This window comes from Crotalus tigris, unplaced genomic scaffold (assembly GCF_016545835.1).
Source record: "Crotalus tigris isolate CLP2741 ecotype Arizona unplaced genomic scaffold, ASM1654583v1 scf7180000017883.2314494, whole genome shotgun sequence".
Taxonomy (NCBI): domain Eukaryota; kingdom Metazoa; phylum Chordata; class Lepidosauria; order Squamata; family Viperidae; genus Crotalus; species Crotalus tigris.
The window spans coordinates 1,479,901-1,496,197 of record NW_024096700.1 but is presented as its reverse complement, the minus strand read 5'-3'; the positions used below and the strand labels follow the sequence as shown (position 1 = coordinate 1,496,197).

At 38.7% G+C, this 16,297-nt stretch overlaps 1 protein-coding gene across 1 annotated transcript; it reads right to left on the bottom strand.

Annotated features, from left to right (window-relative positions):
• Window positions 1-5,597: 5,597 nt before the first annotated feature.
• Window positions 5,598-8,861, bottom strand: KCND2 (potassium voltage-gated channel subfamily D member 2). Its single transcript, XM_039343967.1, has 2 exons — window positions 8,756-8,861; window positions 5,598-6,871 (listed from the first exon to the last, which is right to left on the bottom strand). Exon 2 carries the CDS (start codon window positions 6,814-6,816, stop codon window positions 5,698-5,700), a length of 1,119 nt encoding a protein of 372 aa, XP_039199901.1. The 5' UTR covers window positions 6,817-6,871; window positions 8,756-8,861; the 3' UTR covers window positions 5,598-5,697.
• Window positions 8,862-16,297: the final 7,436 nt, after the last annotated feature.

Genomic DNA, 16,297 nt, shown 5'->3' with positions numbered 1-16,297 from the left:
AGTATGAATCCACAAAGTTGCATTTGCTCCTGCTGAGCTCCCATCTACTTTACATTTTTCTTATTTTCCTTCCCTTTTTGCTTCTCTCATCTATTTCTTCATCACTGATATCTAAGTTATAACTTTTGTAATGCAGTCTTGTACCCTGCCCTATAAAAGAGCAAATTCATTTATGCTGCTCTGGGAGCTATAAACAATAAAAACTATGGCTGTAAGACAAAAGAGATTAGTATATTTTAATTCCCTGTTTATTTTCAGCTACAGATTCTACAAAACAAGTAGACAATTGTATGGATGTAATTATTCAGTGAAAATGTATTTCATTTTTCCTTATTCAGGAACAGGCCATTGAAGTTCAGCTGAATAGAATAATGGGTTTAAAACACACTTGCTCTTTATTGAAACAGAAATAAAAAAGCATATAAAACTATAAGGGATCGGAGTTAATACTTGTAAATGCTTTGCGTTTACAAGATGACTGCAATAAAGAGCTTCATATATAGTACATGTCCATGTGGGCTGGAACTGTGCAGTACCTGAACTCCACCTCACATAGAATGACTACTTATGCAACTAGGTTCTTTCTGTAGATTATCACAGTGTAGGCATTAATATAAGTGAACAGAACACTGTCTATTCGTTAATATTGTTGGTGTAGTTAAGAGGAAATATAAGCTGCTCCTCATGCAATGTGATTCTAGGCCAAAGATTTCAAACTTTAGGATAGCTGTCTTATCTTGATCAAATTGCAGTTTTTAAGATACAGGTTCAAAGGTGGAAGCTTTACTTCAGTCTGGTACTGACAGTGAAAAATCACATTACAGCAGTGACAAAAAGGACTTCTTATTAACTTCAGCTACTAAATCAAGTACACTCATTCCTGAAAGAGAAAGACTTCATGATGCATATGTGATGGACTTCAAAGCTAAATTGCTTCAGTGCATTTTTTCCCCCTGCAGAGTCATGAAGACAATTCAGAAAGCAAGGTGCAGGTGATAACTGGTGCTTCCAGAGGTGCCACCTCTTCCCTAAAATAGCTGTAGTGGTTACCAGCTATTTTTTGGACCCTCTTCAAAGTGTTTTACTATGATGAATAAAACCTTACAATTTTGGCCTCAAATTGACCCACCAACTCTTCTGCAGACCCCACCAGGCACAAAGTAACATCCAATCTAGTTCTACTTTGGGGATATAATATGTGCTAATATACTTCTACTAGGGATTTTAGAGTTCTTTGTGTAGCTTAGATGGATTTTAATATTTTTTATTATGCATCAATATTTTGAAACTATCTAGATCCAAAAATAGAACTGTACATTTTAAAGAAATAAACAGTTTTTAGTAAAATATGAAATGACTTGGTTCAATGCTTAACATCACCACTTAGTCCATGATAGAATATATTTATGCATGAAACCTTAAATTCCATCATGGTAAAATACTAGAAGAAACAGACAAAAAGAACCAGAGTAAATCACTAAGGGGAAACTGCACATGGAGTTACAATGTAAACCACATATCTTTGGTTATGATACAATATATTCCTTTAATTTACAGGAAGGCCCAAAAAGTTTGTAATAAATGTTTCATCAAAGTTTGGTTGGGTATTAAAAAAATAATAATAATAAGGTGCATTTTTTTACAGTTTTTATTAATTACAACCAGAAGAGTATGGATGAGATCAATGTGCTAATTCATTCTATTTCCTGCTTTTATAAATCAGTATCCTTCTTCTTAATAGATTCTTTACCATGCAAAGCTCTGCAGCTAAAGTACAGGTAGTTCTCGATTTATGACCACAACTGAGCCCAAAATTTCTGTTGCCAAGCAAAACAGTTGTTAAGTGAGTTTTGCCTCATTTTATGAACTTTTTTTTACCACAGTTCAGTGAATCACTGCAGTTGTTAAATTAGTAACAAGGTTGTTAAGTGAATCTGGCTTCCTCCATTGACTTTGCTTGTCACAAAGAATGATCACATGATCCCAGGACATTGCAACCCTCATAAACATGAACTAGTTGCCAAGCATTCAAATTCTGATCATGTGACCCTGTGGATGCTGCAATGGTTGTTAAGTGTGAATTATGGTCATAAGTCACTTTTTTCAGTGTCTGTAATTTTGAACAGTCACTAAACAAATGATTGTAATAGAGGACTACCTATATAGTGGATAAGACAATGATTCTTATAACTAAACTTGTATGTTTCACGTTGGATCATTTGCAACATGGGAAACATGAAACACAATACAACTTTATCTATCTGCTTTTAATGAAGAAATGAATAGAAATAAATAACATATAAAATAATATACCAAATAAAAATATGCACTCTTATTTTATCCTTTTAAATCTTGTTTTACCAAAATATCACTGCTGCATTTATTGAACAAATTAGCATTCCAAATGTGTATTTATAAAAGTAGTGAATTTTAGTAACGGTGGAAATAGACATCCTGAGGCTGAGATTGTTGATACATAAATTTGTTTCAGTTTTATTTCTATGGAAGTCTAAAAGGATGCCTATTTTTTTTTTAGTTATAACTTAAAGAACTATTTTCCTTGTAAGTAGTTTCTCTAAAAAACAAATAGTTTCTCTAAAGTTTGTATTTTATGAATTTTTTTTAATTTCGCAGCATTATGCAATATTGAGAAAATATCTTTGCTCCTATGTTTATTACATTTAATGAGTAAGATTGCTGTTCAGTGATTTTACTATGGGAGTGCGATTAATAATAATTTTAGTTGTTCTCTGCAATGTACATAAAATATATTTAACATGCCATCGAGCTGCAAGTAATTCTGTAAGACTGTAAAGTTTAGTTACTAAACACAGGATGTTTATTTAATTTTATTCTTTATTAAATAGAACAGAATAATATTAGAAGTCTTTTTTAAAGTTTTAAACCAGTATAAGTAAATTTTGCTTAATGTATGATTAAGGAATATAACACACATTACCAATGTTATCAGCTTGCTTTCTTACTCCTGCTTCTACATTTTTCATTTTTTTTATCATTGTACTAACAGAATATACACTGAAGTATACATTCACATGTATATAAACTTGTATGCATGCAACATATACCTATATCTACAGTATATATTTTTCAAAGTATTCTTAAGATATGTGTTTTCAGTCAGTGATTTAGACTGGAAAAAGAACTGATGTAAAAAACTGTTTATTTTATATTTATTTAGTTAATTTTATGATTTGTGAGATAAAGTCATTATTGAAAAGTATTTATTACAGTGTAACGATCCTTTGGTAATACCTTAAATATGTATGTGTGTGTGTGTATTATAAGCAATTATCCTATTTATTTTTAAATGTACAAAATGTTATTTTACAAGAGTAATAAGTTTTAAGATATCCTGCAGACTGTAAGAATATTGTCAAAAAATACAACACAGGTTGCCTTCCTAAGGACTAAAAGCAAAGTTTATATTCTTATTTAAAATATCTTCCTCTCAAACCTGTACTTCACAAAAAGTTTAATAACTTAGTCCATATACTACTAACAATGTGAAAAACTATTTTCAGCTTGTAGAAAATGAAACAATTCAAGGCAAAGAAATAAAAACCAAATATTCATTTCAGTACCATGGACAAGACCAATAGCCAGTACATCTGATATTTAACTTAAATGCATCTTGCTGCAGTATAAAACATTAGAACTATGAATGAAAAATTAAAAATGCTGGTGATTAGGCCTATCTTTTTTACGTTCTATGATAAATAGTAGAGCCACACTATTAAGTTTTGACATTTTTTTTCTTTTATCGCTACCTTTAACATTTAACTAAATCACAACTTAAATGTCTTTGATTTCCAACTAGACATTACAGATACAATCTGGTCTCTGTCACTTCAAATTTCAGTCCAATATATTTTATGTATGTCCTTTATCTGACCCAGTCTAATAAAGGTTTTAATTTTTTTTTTAAAAAAATTAACTGACAAAATTATGTTCTGTCATAATATTTTTTTTTCTCTTTATGAAACTCCAGAAGTCTACTTGACCAGCAAATAAGTGATTGAAGGGAACAGTTTCAGGAAAATAAACTGAATAGAAAAAAGGCTGAAAACTTACTTTTTCTTTCCCTCTTCGCAACACACACAAACATAGCAATACCTTTTTTCTTTATTAAAGTGTTAATTATAGTTGTAGAGTAGCCCATAGTAGCTTTATTAAAGATTGATTCATTTCAAACAGATAATTCTATCATTATAATCACAATTGCAATCTTATTTATATCCATCCCCAAGGCAAAGTTAAGTATTTTCTGCTACCATTGATCTCAGTGATAGTGCTTAAATTACATGCTTAAAAGTTTTACAGAACACAATGGGGATTAATTCTTGCATTCTGTCCTATTTCTGAAATGTCACCAATGTTTATAGAAATACACCAGAAAGACAGAAAGACTTGTCATTCATATAAATTTATTTCACTGTCCTTACTGAAATGCTAAACTTGGTCCAGAAAGAATATATATTTTCAGTGCTCAATATTTTTTGTTAGTTTATTTTGGTGTTCAATATTTGTTTGTCAAATTTTACATCTATAATCAGTTCCTTTATTTAAGAGCAAATAAATGTTCTTGAGATAAGATATAAGAGTTGATAACTTAAATATTTTCCTTTTCTTTCTTAACCTCCATGCCCTATGATGAAAATAGGGCTTGGAGCAGTTCAAAATGTTGAAGGGTAATAAGATGGGGAAAGGTATTGTAGAATTTATGACAGATAAATTTGCAAGACTTGTAATACAACATGGGCATTTAAAAAAAAGAAATTAATCCTTTCCCAATAAATTATTGTATAATTAACTTGGAATAAAATTACAAATAAACTTCTTCAAATTAACTTACCTCTATATGTCATATCCAGACAATACTGTAAGATGCATTTTGGGATATCAGTCATTTTGAGGATAAGCATAGGCTGAACAATTTCCCATTAAAACTTTTTTAAAAACTTAGTTTACGTCATGTTCCTTCTTCAGAAAAGACATTTTTATAAAATGCTACATTGCAAACATTATGAAATAACCTATGGAATTCCTTGATGGTGAATTCATCACCATTTCCAAAATTAGCTTCCAGAATGAAAAACTAAACATGAGTTTTAAATGTTTGCTGCAACACTTCAAAAACAGCTATATTGACAACTTTAACATATATTTAAAAAGCAAATTGAGTTACATTGTGTTAGTTTTTATATTATTTGAGTATGATCCTTTTACGTGAAAGATTAATTACATTTTTGCTATGAATACATAAACTATTATAAAATTCCTTATCATATGAATCCAGGATAATAGGACAATAGAATCCTTATCTTTTGCCTAAAACTCAACTATCATTACATTAATCATGAAGGAAAAGTAGGGGGGTAAACCTGCATAGAAACTTTAACAATGATATCTGAATATGTGAAAGAAAAAAATACAAAATCTACAGCAATCCTAGAATTTAAGGGAACTCATAATTGTAGTCCTCAATATTTTATATTTACATGAGAGAAAGTGAAGTGGCATCTTCTGCCTATCATAAACAGATCATAAGCATTTTTTTCATTGAGCATAATTATGCATCATCTTTTTTCACATTTTTTTTTAAAAAAGCAAGTAAAGATAATCCAGAATAACAATGCAAATTATCTATATTTTGCCTAGAGATAAAACCATATGCACTTACCCCAAGGTGGTCATAGTAACAATGGTATACCAGAAAGAAGCAGGAATACTGGTGAACTTGGTGGCAGATGAACCTTTTTCAGCATAGAACATAACTGTAGCAAAGATTATGATGGCCATAGTGAGAGAAAAAAGGAGAAAGCCAAGCTCTGATGCACAGCTTTTCAGAGTGTAGCCCAGGATGCGCAGACCCTGTGAGTGGCGTGAAAATTTAAAGATCCGGAAGACCCGGAAGACACGCAGGGTTACAAAAGCTCCACTGACATCCTCATTGTTGGTCATCACCAGGCCAATGTAATATGGCATAATTGCCACAACATCAATGATGCTCATGACACTACGGACAAACTTGTACCTGCTGGGAGCAGCCACCAGGCGCAAGAGATACTCAACAGTGAAGATCATGACACAGGCTGTGTCTAGGCAGAAGAAAGCCACATCATAGCGCTCTCCACAGGATAGCTCCTTGATGGCACCAGGAGTTATCCCACAGGGCACAGTCTCCACCACGTTGGCAATGACAGAAACAGCAATGAAAAAGCCAGTAACATAATAAAAAACCAGAGCCAGTGTGCTGGTGTGTGGACTCTCAAAGGCCCGCCACATCCTCTCTCGAGCTGTCATGGAAGGAAGATGACACTCATTGGCATTATCCTGATCAGCATCATCCTGAAGGCGTTCAGCATTTTCCCGTCGTCGATCCTTGTACTCCTCATAGCAGCAATCACCAATGATTTCAGGGATAATACCAAAGAAGGCCAGCTCCTCATCATAGGCTGAGATGCACTCCTGACGGGGATAGTGTAGCTTCCCTGTTCTATAGAAATTGAGGATGTGTCGGAAGATATCAGGATCCCGGTCAAAAAAGTATTGCTGTGTCTCTGGATGGTAGAAGAAATCCCTCTCTGAGCTGCCCAGAAGGGTGTCAGGATAGCGTTCAAGGGTGTCCAACCAGGTCTGGAACTGGGTGCCACTCACATTCAGCACAATCATAGAATCATGACTACGTTTCCTCTCCTGCCGAGGTGCATTTGGCATAGGGTTGGAGGCCACTGGCATCCATCCTATTGCTGCTGCTCGGGCAAAAGGCAGCCATGCTGCTACTCCTGCTGCCATTATGGAAGCTGCTGGTGGTATTGCTGGGTGGTCTCTTTAGAAATAATCCAGTCTTCTAAAATGAAGGGGGAGGAGGGAACAAACACAGAATGCAGGAAGAGATTAGGGGCCCACACTTTATGTATGACAGGAAAATCTATCCTATTTTTTTCATCTTCTCTCCCTTCTTACCCTTCCCAAATAACTGAGGCTCTCCCATTGCTTAATTCTATTTGAAATATTTGCTTTAAGCTGTTAGCCAACTGTGGAGCATGAGAAGCTGTTCTATGTTTTTGATCAACACAAACACTTCCTTTCTCAATAAACCTAAGTCAGGAAAGATCAACATGCACAAAAATGCAGCAAAAATATACTGTCTGCAAGAGCAAATCAGCTAGCCTGTCAGATCCAGGGAGTGGTAATCAGTCAGCAATTTTATCAGACTAAGAGACAACTCCTAGCTCAGCAATAATCTGTTCTTTCCTGATTCCTAGGAAAGACTATGACACCTGTCTACTACAATCATCAGCTGCAAATAGTTGTTTGGGAACTGAGAGAGAAGAAAAAAATCGATTTTTTTCTTTCTTGAATACTTAGGCTAGTGCCACAGAAAGAACACCTGCTAGGATGTCTACTTACATCTCTTTGCAAATCATAGGTTTCTAGCAGAAGGTGTGAAGATGTCACTTTTCCAATTCACAGTTGATTCCCTTTATCCCAATGATCATCACATCATACCACACACACTCCTATTTTCCAGGCTCTTGTACTAAAGAAGCAAGGCAGAGGGACAGAGAACTAGAAGACTCCAACTTGATACAGGGAAGCTTTTATTGAATAAAGAAAAGAGAAACTGAAAAACATCTTAGCTCACAAAGAATCCTGTAAGTCTCCTTAAAGAAAATTAATTTTTAAAAGCAAAAATTAAGGTTGAACAGGAAGATGGGGGAGGGGAAATCCAAATTTCCAGCTGAACTGGACAGAACAACCACTTGTGGGAAACGTGCAAAAAAGGGAGGGATGAAAAGAACAATTCTGGGAGGGAGATTCCTATGAGGGGATTAGCTATAACCAAGGGAAAAGTCAGGGTCTTCATCCTGAATGAAAATTCAGAAGGAGCTGGAAGGGAGGTTTAGGATGGAAGAGAGAATGACCAAAGTGGTTGGTTAATAGAGGAGTAAACATTTTGAGAATTGGTCTTGAGGAGATAAGAAGAATCCTAAAATAGAAACTTTGGGGCTGGAATGTTCAAATACATTTGATTTAGGAATAAAGGTGACCTTAGCTGCAATGTTTGCAGCTGGGATGGTGAAAAGGAGGGTTACAGTCCTTAGCCTAAACATTGCTGGCCAAAGAGATATTGGAATTGGAGGTGGAGATTAGGACTAAGTCTCTGTGTTATTAGAGGACAAAGGTTAAGGATAAGGAGCCTGAGTATACCACACAAACACACTCAAGGCAATACGTATGCACGTGCATGTGTGAAAGCAGTAACACTATTTATGCAGTCCAAAATAAAACAATGAGCACTTCCAGTAAGGAGATTATTTTGGACTTCAAAAGGTCTAGGCAAGAATTTAGTTCAGAAATCTGGCTAGGACAAAGGACTGATTTGGGAGCTGGATGGAGATTCCAGGGATCAAGAAAGCCATTTCACTTTGGCTTTCCCCTCCCCTTCTTACACATCGAACTGGCTCCTGCCCCCCCCCCCAATGACGCCCCTCTGTCCAGCTGCTCCGGCGCCCTCTCAAACTCTCCCCGCCACTTGATGCTGCCCCGCTGGAGGCAGCGCGCCCAAAGCTCTGGCGGTGGAGACGGAATAAGCCGAAAAAAAGGAAGGGAGGGGGCGAAAATTTGGAAGGAGGGGTCCAAGAGGCCTCCGCCTCGAAGGGGGGGGACCTCCGGCCACCTGCCCACGCGCCTAGCCCTCCTCGGCCGTCTTTCCCTCCCTTCGCCTTACCTGGGGGCGAAGTCCAGCCGGAGCGCTCGCTTGGGCATGCAGGGGACCTGAAAGTGACCGAGGCTCCCGCGGCGCTCGTGCAGAGGCGCTGAGGCGGCTCCTGGCCAGCCCCCCTTGCTCTCCCCTCGGCAACAAGTTCAGCGGTAGACGTGGGAGGCGGGCGGGGGGGGGGTCAGCGAGCGACGCAATTCCGTCTGGTGGCAACTCAATGTAGCCGCTTCTCTCCTCTTCCTCCCCCCAGCCTCAGGAAATTGCTCGGCGGCGGCAGTTCTCGTCAGGCAGGAGAGCTGCCGCGATCGGAGGGCTGGGCTGCCGGGGCCAAGCTTCCTCCCAGCTCCAACGGGTGCCCAGCATGCCTTGAAGAGCGGAGCCAAGCAAGGGCTTCCCTGCCGCCGAGGCTCCTGCTGCGGGTGTTGAGAGCGGGCAGCAGTCCACGGAGGCGAGCAACCACCCTGCTGCTGCGGGTGATGCCTCCCCGGGCAGCAGCTCTGCTTTTCTTTTCCCTGAAATTGTCAGTAGAGGGAGAAAGCGGATTGTGTCGTGGCGGGAAGGAAATAGGGGGCTTCGATCCGGAGAGAAACAAAGAAAATTACAAAACGGCGCCTACTCCGATTTGGTCGTCCAGGCAAAGGGGCTGCGGGCGTGTGAGTGCGCGCGCGCGCGTGTAGCTCTCTGCCCCACTCTCAAAGCCGTCTCTACACACACACACACACACACACACACACACACACACACACACACACACACACACAGCCGTCTCTACACACACACACACACAGAGAGAGAGAGAGAGAGAGACGCGAGAGTGCGCGTCAACACAGACCAACCTTGGGCTCTGGGATACTTCCCCTTTCTGGTGGGGATTAATGAAGAATTTATAGAGCCTTTTCTAAATGACACCCCTAGTCTCCCCTAAGGTGACGATCAACATATTGTTGAAAAACACAGTTTGTCAAACTTTGTAATTTTTCCCCTCTTCGTCTAGTTAAAAATACCCATTTGCCCCTGGACACGAATATCTATGCCGTTTGCAACCTGCCCCGCCCTTTCGTCCCAGAGAATCAATGCCTGTTGACCAGTCTTGTTTTAATCCACTTGAACGAGCTTTCTGAAGCGAGTGTCACTCTCGGGATGCTGCCTGGGAAGGGCTCCCCCCCCCCCGTTTCCTATCTTCTTCCTTAATGTGTATTTCTTCGTATTCCAGTAATATTTTTTTTCGACCAGCCTCTTTCTTTTTTGACCACTAGATGGCGACTGGAGGATGGTTTCTGCAACGCCTTCTCTGATGGAACTTTAAGGAAAGATTCTCCTCAGAAGTGGCAAACCTGTTATCTAGCCTGAACCACTTCAGATGAGAACTCACCTGATTGAGTGCTCTTTTATTACCTCCGTACAGAAATTATCTCTGCATACAAAACCGGAGAGGAAAAAAAATGTGAAACTTTTCTTTCCAACAAGATTCATTTAGATTTAACCTAGAAAAGGTCGACCTGCTAGGCAAGCTGCACACAGTTAGTCCTCACTTAACTGCCTTGCACAAGAACTGTTTGCAGTGATGGAAAAAGCATTTCCAGTCCTCACATTTATGACAGTCACATGCCTGTAATGCAAATGAAAGCAGAAGTAAGATCATAAGCACAGTCCTGCTTTCACTTAGTAACGTTCACTTAGACCAGTGTTTCTCAACCTTGGCCACTTGAAGAGGTATGGACTTCAACTCCCAGAATTCCCCAGCCAGCTGTGCTGGCTGGGGAATTCTGGGAGTTGAAGTCCATATTTCTTCAAGTGGCCAAGGTTGAGAAACACAGACCAAATTGCTAGTCTTAGTTGTGCTTGCTAAAGGAGGGCTACCTGTAGTCTATCAAACTGTTCAAGAAAGGTTTCAAGAAACTGAAATTAGGTTCAGATAAAGGTAAAGAAAATAAAGAAGCAACAGGACAATTCAGTATCATAAGGCATGCTGGTATTTTGGAAAGACCTTGGGAGACAGGAAAGAGCCACAGCCAGGAGGACAGTTGGACTAGAGCAGTGGTCCCCAACCTTTGTCTCTTGGTGGCCCTTGGGGAGAGGGGAAACAGGTCACACCAGCAGTGGGTCAGTGCACACAGCCACATACACTCAGCTCGACTTCCACAAGTGGAGGGCAAGTGCACGTGCATGTGTGTGCAGCTCAACTTGTGCAAGTTGAGCTGCATATGCGTGCATGTGTGTTGGCCTGCTGCTTGCACTGAATAGACCATGGCCTGGGGGTTGGGGATCGTTGGACTAGAGGCAACTTAGGTGCATACCCTTCTTTGTTTCTTGCAATGTAAAGACAATGGAGGAGAAATGTATTTTCAGACTTGCAAGAGTATGTTAATGTAACTTTACAATAAAGTAGCATTGCTCCATCTGGTTATGCTTCCTGTCTGGACTCCCTCGCCAGGCTGATGCAAGGAGGGAAGCAGGGAACATTTACTCCTAAGAGAAGCAGAATGAGGAGGGAGATTTTTTTCAAAAGTTTGAAAGAATGTTATATAGAAAGTGGCAACTAGGGATCTTTATAGGAGGTCAAAAAAAGTCAGGATTGTCACTACAACCATACAATTAAAGACCCACCCTTTTTTACACAGGTTAAAAAAGAGTGGGGCTTCAGTTGCATGCTTGTGGTGTCCATCTTGACCTTTATTGACCACTCATAGCAACAACCTATTATATGCCTTCCAGACAGAAAGATATGGAATAATGGCATGCTTTGGAAATTATTCAAAAAAGATACAAATAACCGGGCTGCCACAAAGAAGAGGGAGTCAAGCTATTCTCCAAGCTATTCTTGTCCTGAGGGCAGGACAAGAAGCAACGGATGGAAACTAATCAAGGAGAGAAGCAACCTAGAACTAAGGAGAAACTTCCTGACAGTTAGAACAATTAACCAGTGGAACAACCTGCCTCCAGGAGCGGTGAATGCTCCAACACTGGAAATTTTTAAGAAGAGACTGGACAGTCATTTGTCTGAAATGGTATAGGGTTTCCTGCCTGAGCAGGGTTTTGGACTAGATGACCTTCAAGGTCTGTTCCAACTTTTTTATTATCATTATTATTATTGTTGTTGTTGTCGTCTTTAATATGTTCATATCCTATCCAGACTCAAAGGCAATCTGGAAAGAAAAATACAATTCCTTGAAAGAAGTGTGGTGCTCATAGATCACACTTCTTTCAAGGAATTGTATCTTTCTTTCCAGATTCCCTTTGAGTCTGGATAGGATATGGACATATTAAGGAGTTAATTGTGTCTTTAAAATTTACCATATCAGGAAAAATAAGTGCTATATACTTTAGAAAGTTTTCTGATTTGCTGCTGGAGTAAATATTGCCCTGGGCTTAGATAGAAATTGAGGATTTGTGCGTTCATCTTTGAAGGCATTGTCTGTATGGTAATGTATCAATAGTCATTTAGCAAGAATGACCCTCTTTCTCAAATTCCTCTCTAAAGCTGCCATATTTATTTCTACCCTGCTTGTTTTCTGGCTCTAGAATAGCTTCAGATGGAAGAACAAACCATTGTTAATTACAGATTTGAGCAGATTATTTTAAAATGGGTTTAGAAAATAGGCTGAGCCCACCTCTGAAATAAATATGCTATTTCACCATTTCTAAAAAGGAAAACGTGAATGGAAATCAACTATACGATTACAGTGATTTATATTTACATAAAAATTCCATTTACACCAAAATTATATAACAATAAATATTCAGTCTGGGCCATGATTCCCATTCAAGGAGTATTCTCTCTGTGTAAATATTTCCAGTGGTGGGATTCAAATATGTGAACAACCGGTTCTCTGTATGGATGCTGCTTCCAGAAGTCCATTCTGGGCCTGGGCAACAAAAAATTAGCTACTGGTTCTGCTGAACTAGCGTGAACTGGCTGAATCCCACCACTGAGTATTTCAACTTCAGAACTAGCCATTCATAGTCAGAACTCTTCCAAGAAAGAATAGCTTTACACAGTCCAGACTTGGAGAAATATTTCAGTCTTAAAATATCCATGCACACCTTTAGAAATATGCTGTTCTGTTAGTATACTGGAAGAAAACACCAAGCACAATAAAAGCTGGTTGGCAGAATGGTTACAAATAAAATATGTATATGACAATTGGGATAGATATTTGTTTTTGACATGGCAGATGCTCTGTGATTTGTGTTCATTCTTCTAACCACTTTATCTGCCTCTTTACATAAATTGCTTAGCAGCTGAATGGCAAAGACGAAAGCATGATTTTCTATACTGGTGAAGCTGGATTACAGGATTGAACAAGCCTCTCTCTCTCTGTCTCTCTCTGTGTGTGCACGCACGCGCACACACACACACACACACACACACACATCTCCAGTTGAAATTCACATTGAATAGATAAAACATAGTTTATCTCTTTCTGTACTTAATCCCTATGACATTTAATTTGAACCAGTATTTATCCCAACTCAATCTTGGATTTTCCTTTGAAAGTTTCAGATTGATAAAAAAAAAACTATGAATAAGAAGTCAGAATATGTGTGAGACTAGTTTTCTATTTTTTATGCTAATTTGCCTTCAACATATGCTTGGCAATATAGATAGCTGAAACATACTGTATATTAACTAAACAGCATGGCTCCAATGCTTTAGCAGCCTGCAATTTTAGCTAAAAGACATTGAATGGAAACTAAAATTCAATTTCATAAGAATTTAAAAATTTAAATGAAAGGTAGCATAGGAGTATCCAATTTTGTCATATCAATGGTCATGCATTTAAAAATGTACAATATACTTTGATTTAAAAATGAAATTAATTCTTGAGAAAGTAGTTATTTTGGGTTTATTGAACCAATAAATCCTTAAAAATAGTTGGATGTTAAATTTCCATGCTGCTGATGTAAGACATTTGAAAGTTCTTTAAGTTACATGATTTGGTTCTGTTATAGGTTTGTTTGGGCTTCAAATTAATGCAGATTAATATAATTTGGGAAAAATTATGTAGGGATCTCAGTATGGTATTGGATACCTCTAAAATAAGGAATCTGTCAACTTGTTAAAGCTGGAGTACGGCAAAGAAAATAATTTTCATAATAGAAAGAAAGTCATTGTCCTGATTTTAAGGAATCAGTCTAAGATATATATATATATATATTTATTCACTATTTTTTAAAAAAAATACCTTTCAGTTCAATGGCACATGATCCACATATAATGATCAAGTGATTGACCGAACTGATTTCAAGCAGAGATTTATCATAATTGTATAGAACTTTTTATTCTTTGAGTTTCTTTATGTTTTAACCATTAAAATGTAATTACTTTTCTTATTTTATTATCATTATTCATTGTAGACACTTTCTTCTGTGTTTCACTATTTTAACAATAACAACTAAAAATCATGCTGTGTATGCAAATGTACAGTGTACATATGAAAATAGGGACTAAGGCAACAAAGTTCTTCCAGATATCCAGGTGCGTCTTGATAAAGTTAAGCAAATTAAATTATGACCACTAATCTTTTTCCTGGAATCATAGAATTTGAACAGGATCCTCAAAAGTGCTCACTATAGAAGTTTGGCCAGGCATTTCTGGAGTAATTATTAAAAGCATGCATATATGTCCGGTCCACCATGCATGTGTCCTGCCATTTGGTTGGAGGGAGGAAGGGAGGTTTCTGGCATTCTTTGCAGGCTTCACTTCTGCTGTAACTGCTTGGGAATTAGGGAGAACCTCTGTCTTTAGAGAAGAAGCAGACTCCTTCCCAGCCAGTTCCAGCCTGGTCCCAAGGTCATCATGCCCTGAGAGTGACCTGCTCTCCAACCAGCACCTCAGTATTCTCATAACATCTCTACGGCATCATATTGGCTGCTGGTGGACTGGTCAGGGGGGTTGAGTTTGGGGGAAAATGAAAGAATCGCTTTGCATTTTGTGCGGGACCTTCAGATTCTGCCTGACTTTTCTGCATCCATTATTTCTCTGTAAAAGTTCTTTTGATTAACCATAATGGAGTCAAGAGTTTTACTTTCCTGAGGGAACAGCTGGGACAGGTTCTTACAATATATATGGTAGAACAGTTAGCAAAATTATTTATTATGGCCGGCAAATTTGCTCCTTGTTGACAGTACACTGTTGCATTAAATTTACATAATATTCACTAAAATGCACCTGGTAGACAAAGACAAGCTTTTCAGTTTCAACAATGTACAGGTAGTCCTTGTTGTTGTTAATTGCGAAGTCGTGTCTGACCCATCGCGACCCCATGGACAATGTTCCTCCAGGTCTTCCTGTCCTCTATCTTCTTCTGGAGTCCATTTAAGTTCACACCTACTGCTTCAGTGACTCCATCCAGCCATCTCATTCTCTGTCGTCTCCTTCTTCTATTGCCCTCAATCTTTCCCAGCATTAGGCTCTTCTCCAGTGAGTCCTTCCTTCTCATTAGATGGCCAAAGTATTTGAGTTTCAACTTCAGGATCTGGCCTTCTAAAGAGCAGTCGGGGTTGATCTCTTCTAGGACTGACCGGTTTGAACGCCTTGCAGTCCAAGGGACTCGCAGGAGTCTTCTCCAGCACCATAGTTCAAAGGCCTCAATTCTTTGGCGCTCAGCCTTTCTTATGGTCCAACTTTCACAGCCATACATTGCAACTGGGAAAACCATGGCCTGGACTATACGCACTTTTGTTGGCAGGGTGATGTCTCTGCTTTTTAGAATGCTGTCTAGATTTGCCATAGCTTTCCTCCCCAGGAGCAAGCGTCTTTTAATTTCTTGGCTGCAGTCCCCATCTGAGGTGATCTTTGAGCCCAGAAAAATAAAATCTGTCACTACCTCCATTTCTTCCCCATCTATTTGCCAGGAATTGAGAGGGCCGGATGCCATGATTTTGGTTTTCTTAATGTTGAGTTTCAAGCCAACTTTTGCACTCTCCTTCTTCACCCGCATCAAGAGGCTCTTTAGTTCCTCTTCACTTTCTGCCATTAGAGTGGTATCATCTGCATATCTTAGGTTGTTGATATTTCTCCCGGCAATCTTAATTCCAACTTTTGATTCATCTAGCCCTGCCTTTCTCATGATGTGCTCTGCATATAAGTTAAATAGGCAGGGTGATAGTATACAGCCTTGCCGGACTCCTTTTCCAATTTTGAACCAATCAGTGGTTCCGTGTCCAGTTCTCACTGTTGCTTCTTGACCCGCATATAGGTTTCTCAAGAGACAAATGAGATGGTCTGGTATTCCCATCTGTTTAAGAACTTGCCACAATTTGTTGTGATCCACACAATCAAAGGCTTTAGCATAGTCAATGAAGCAGAGGTAGATGTTTTTCTGGAAATCCCTACCTTTCTCCATGATCCAGCGTATGTTGGCAATTTGATCTCTAGTTCCTCTGCCTTTTCGAAATCCTGCCTGTACTTCTGGTAGTTCTCGATCCACATACTGCTGGAGTCTAGCTTGTAGGATTTTAAGCATAACTTTACTAGCATGTGAAATGAGTGCAATGGTGCGATAGTTTGAACATTCTTTGGCATTGCCTTTCTTTGGAATTGGAATG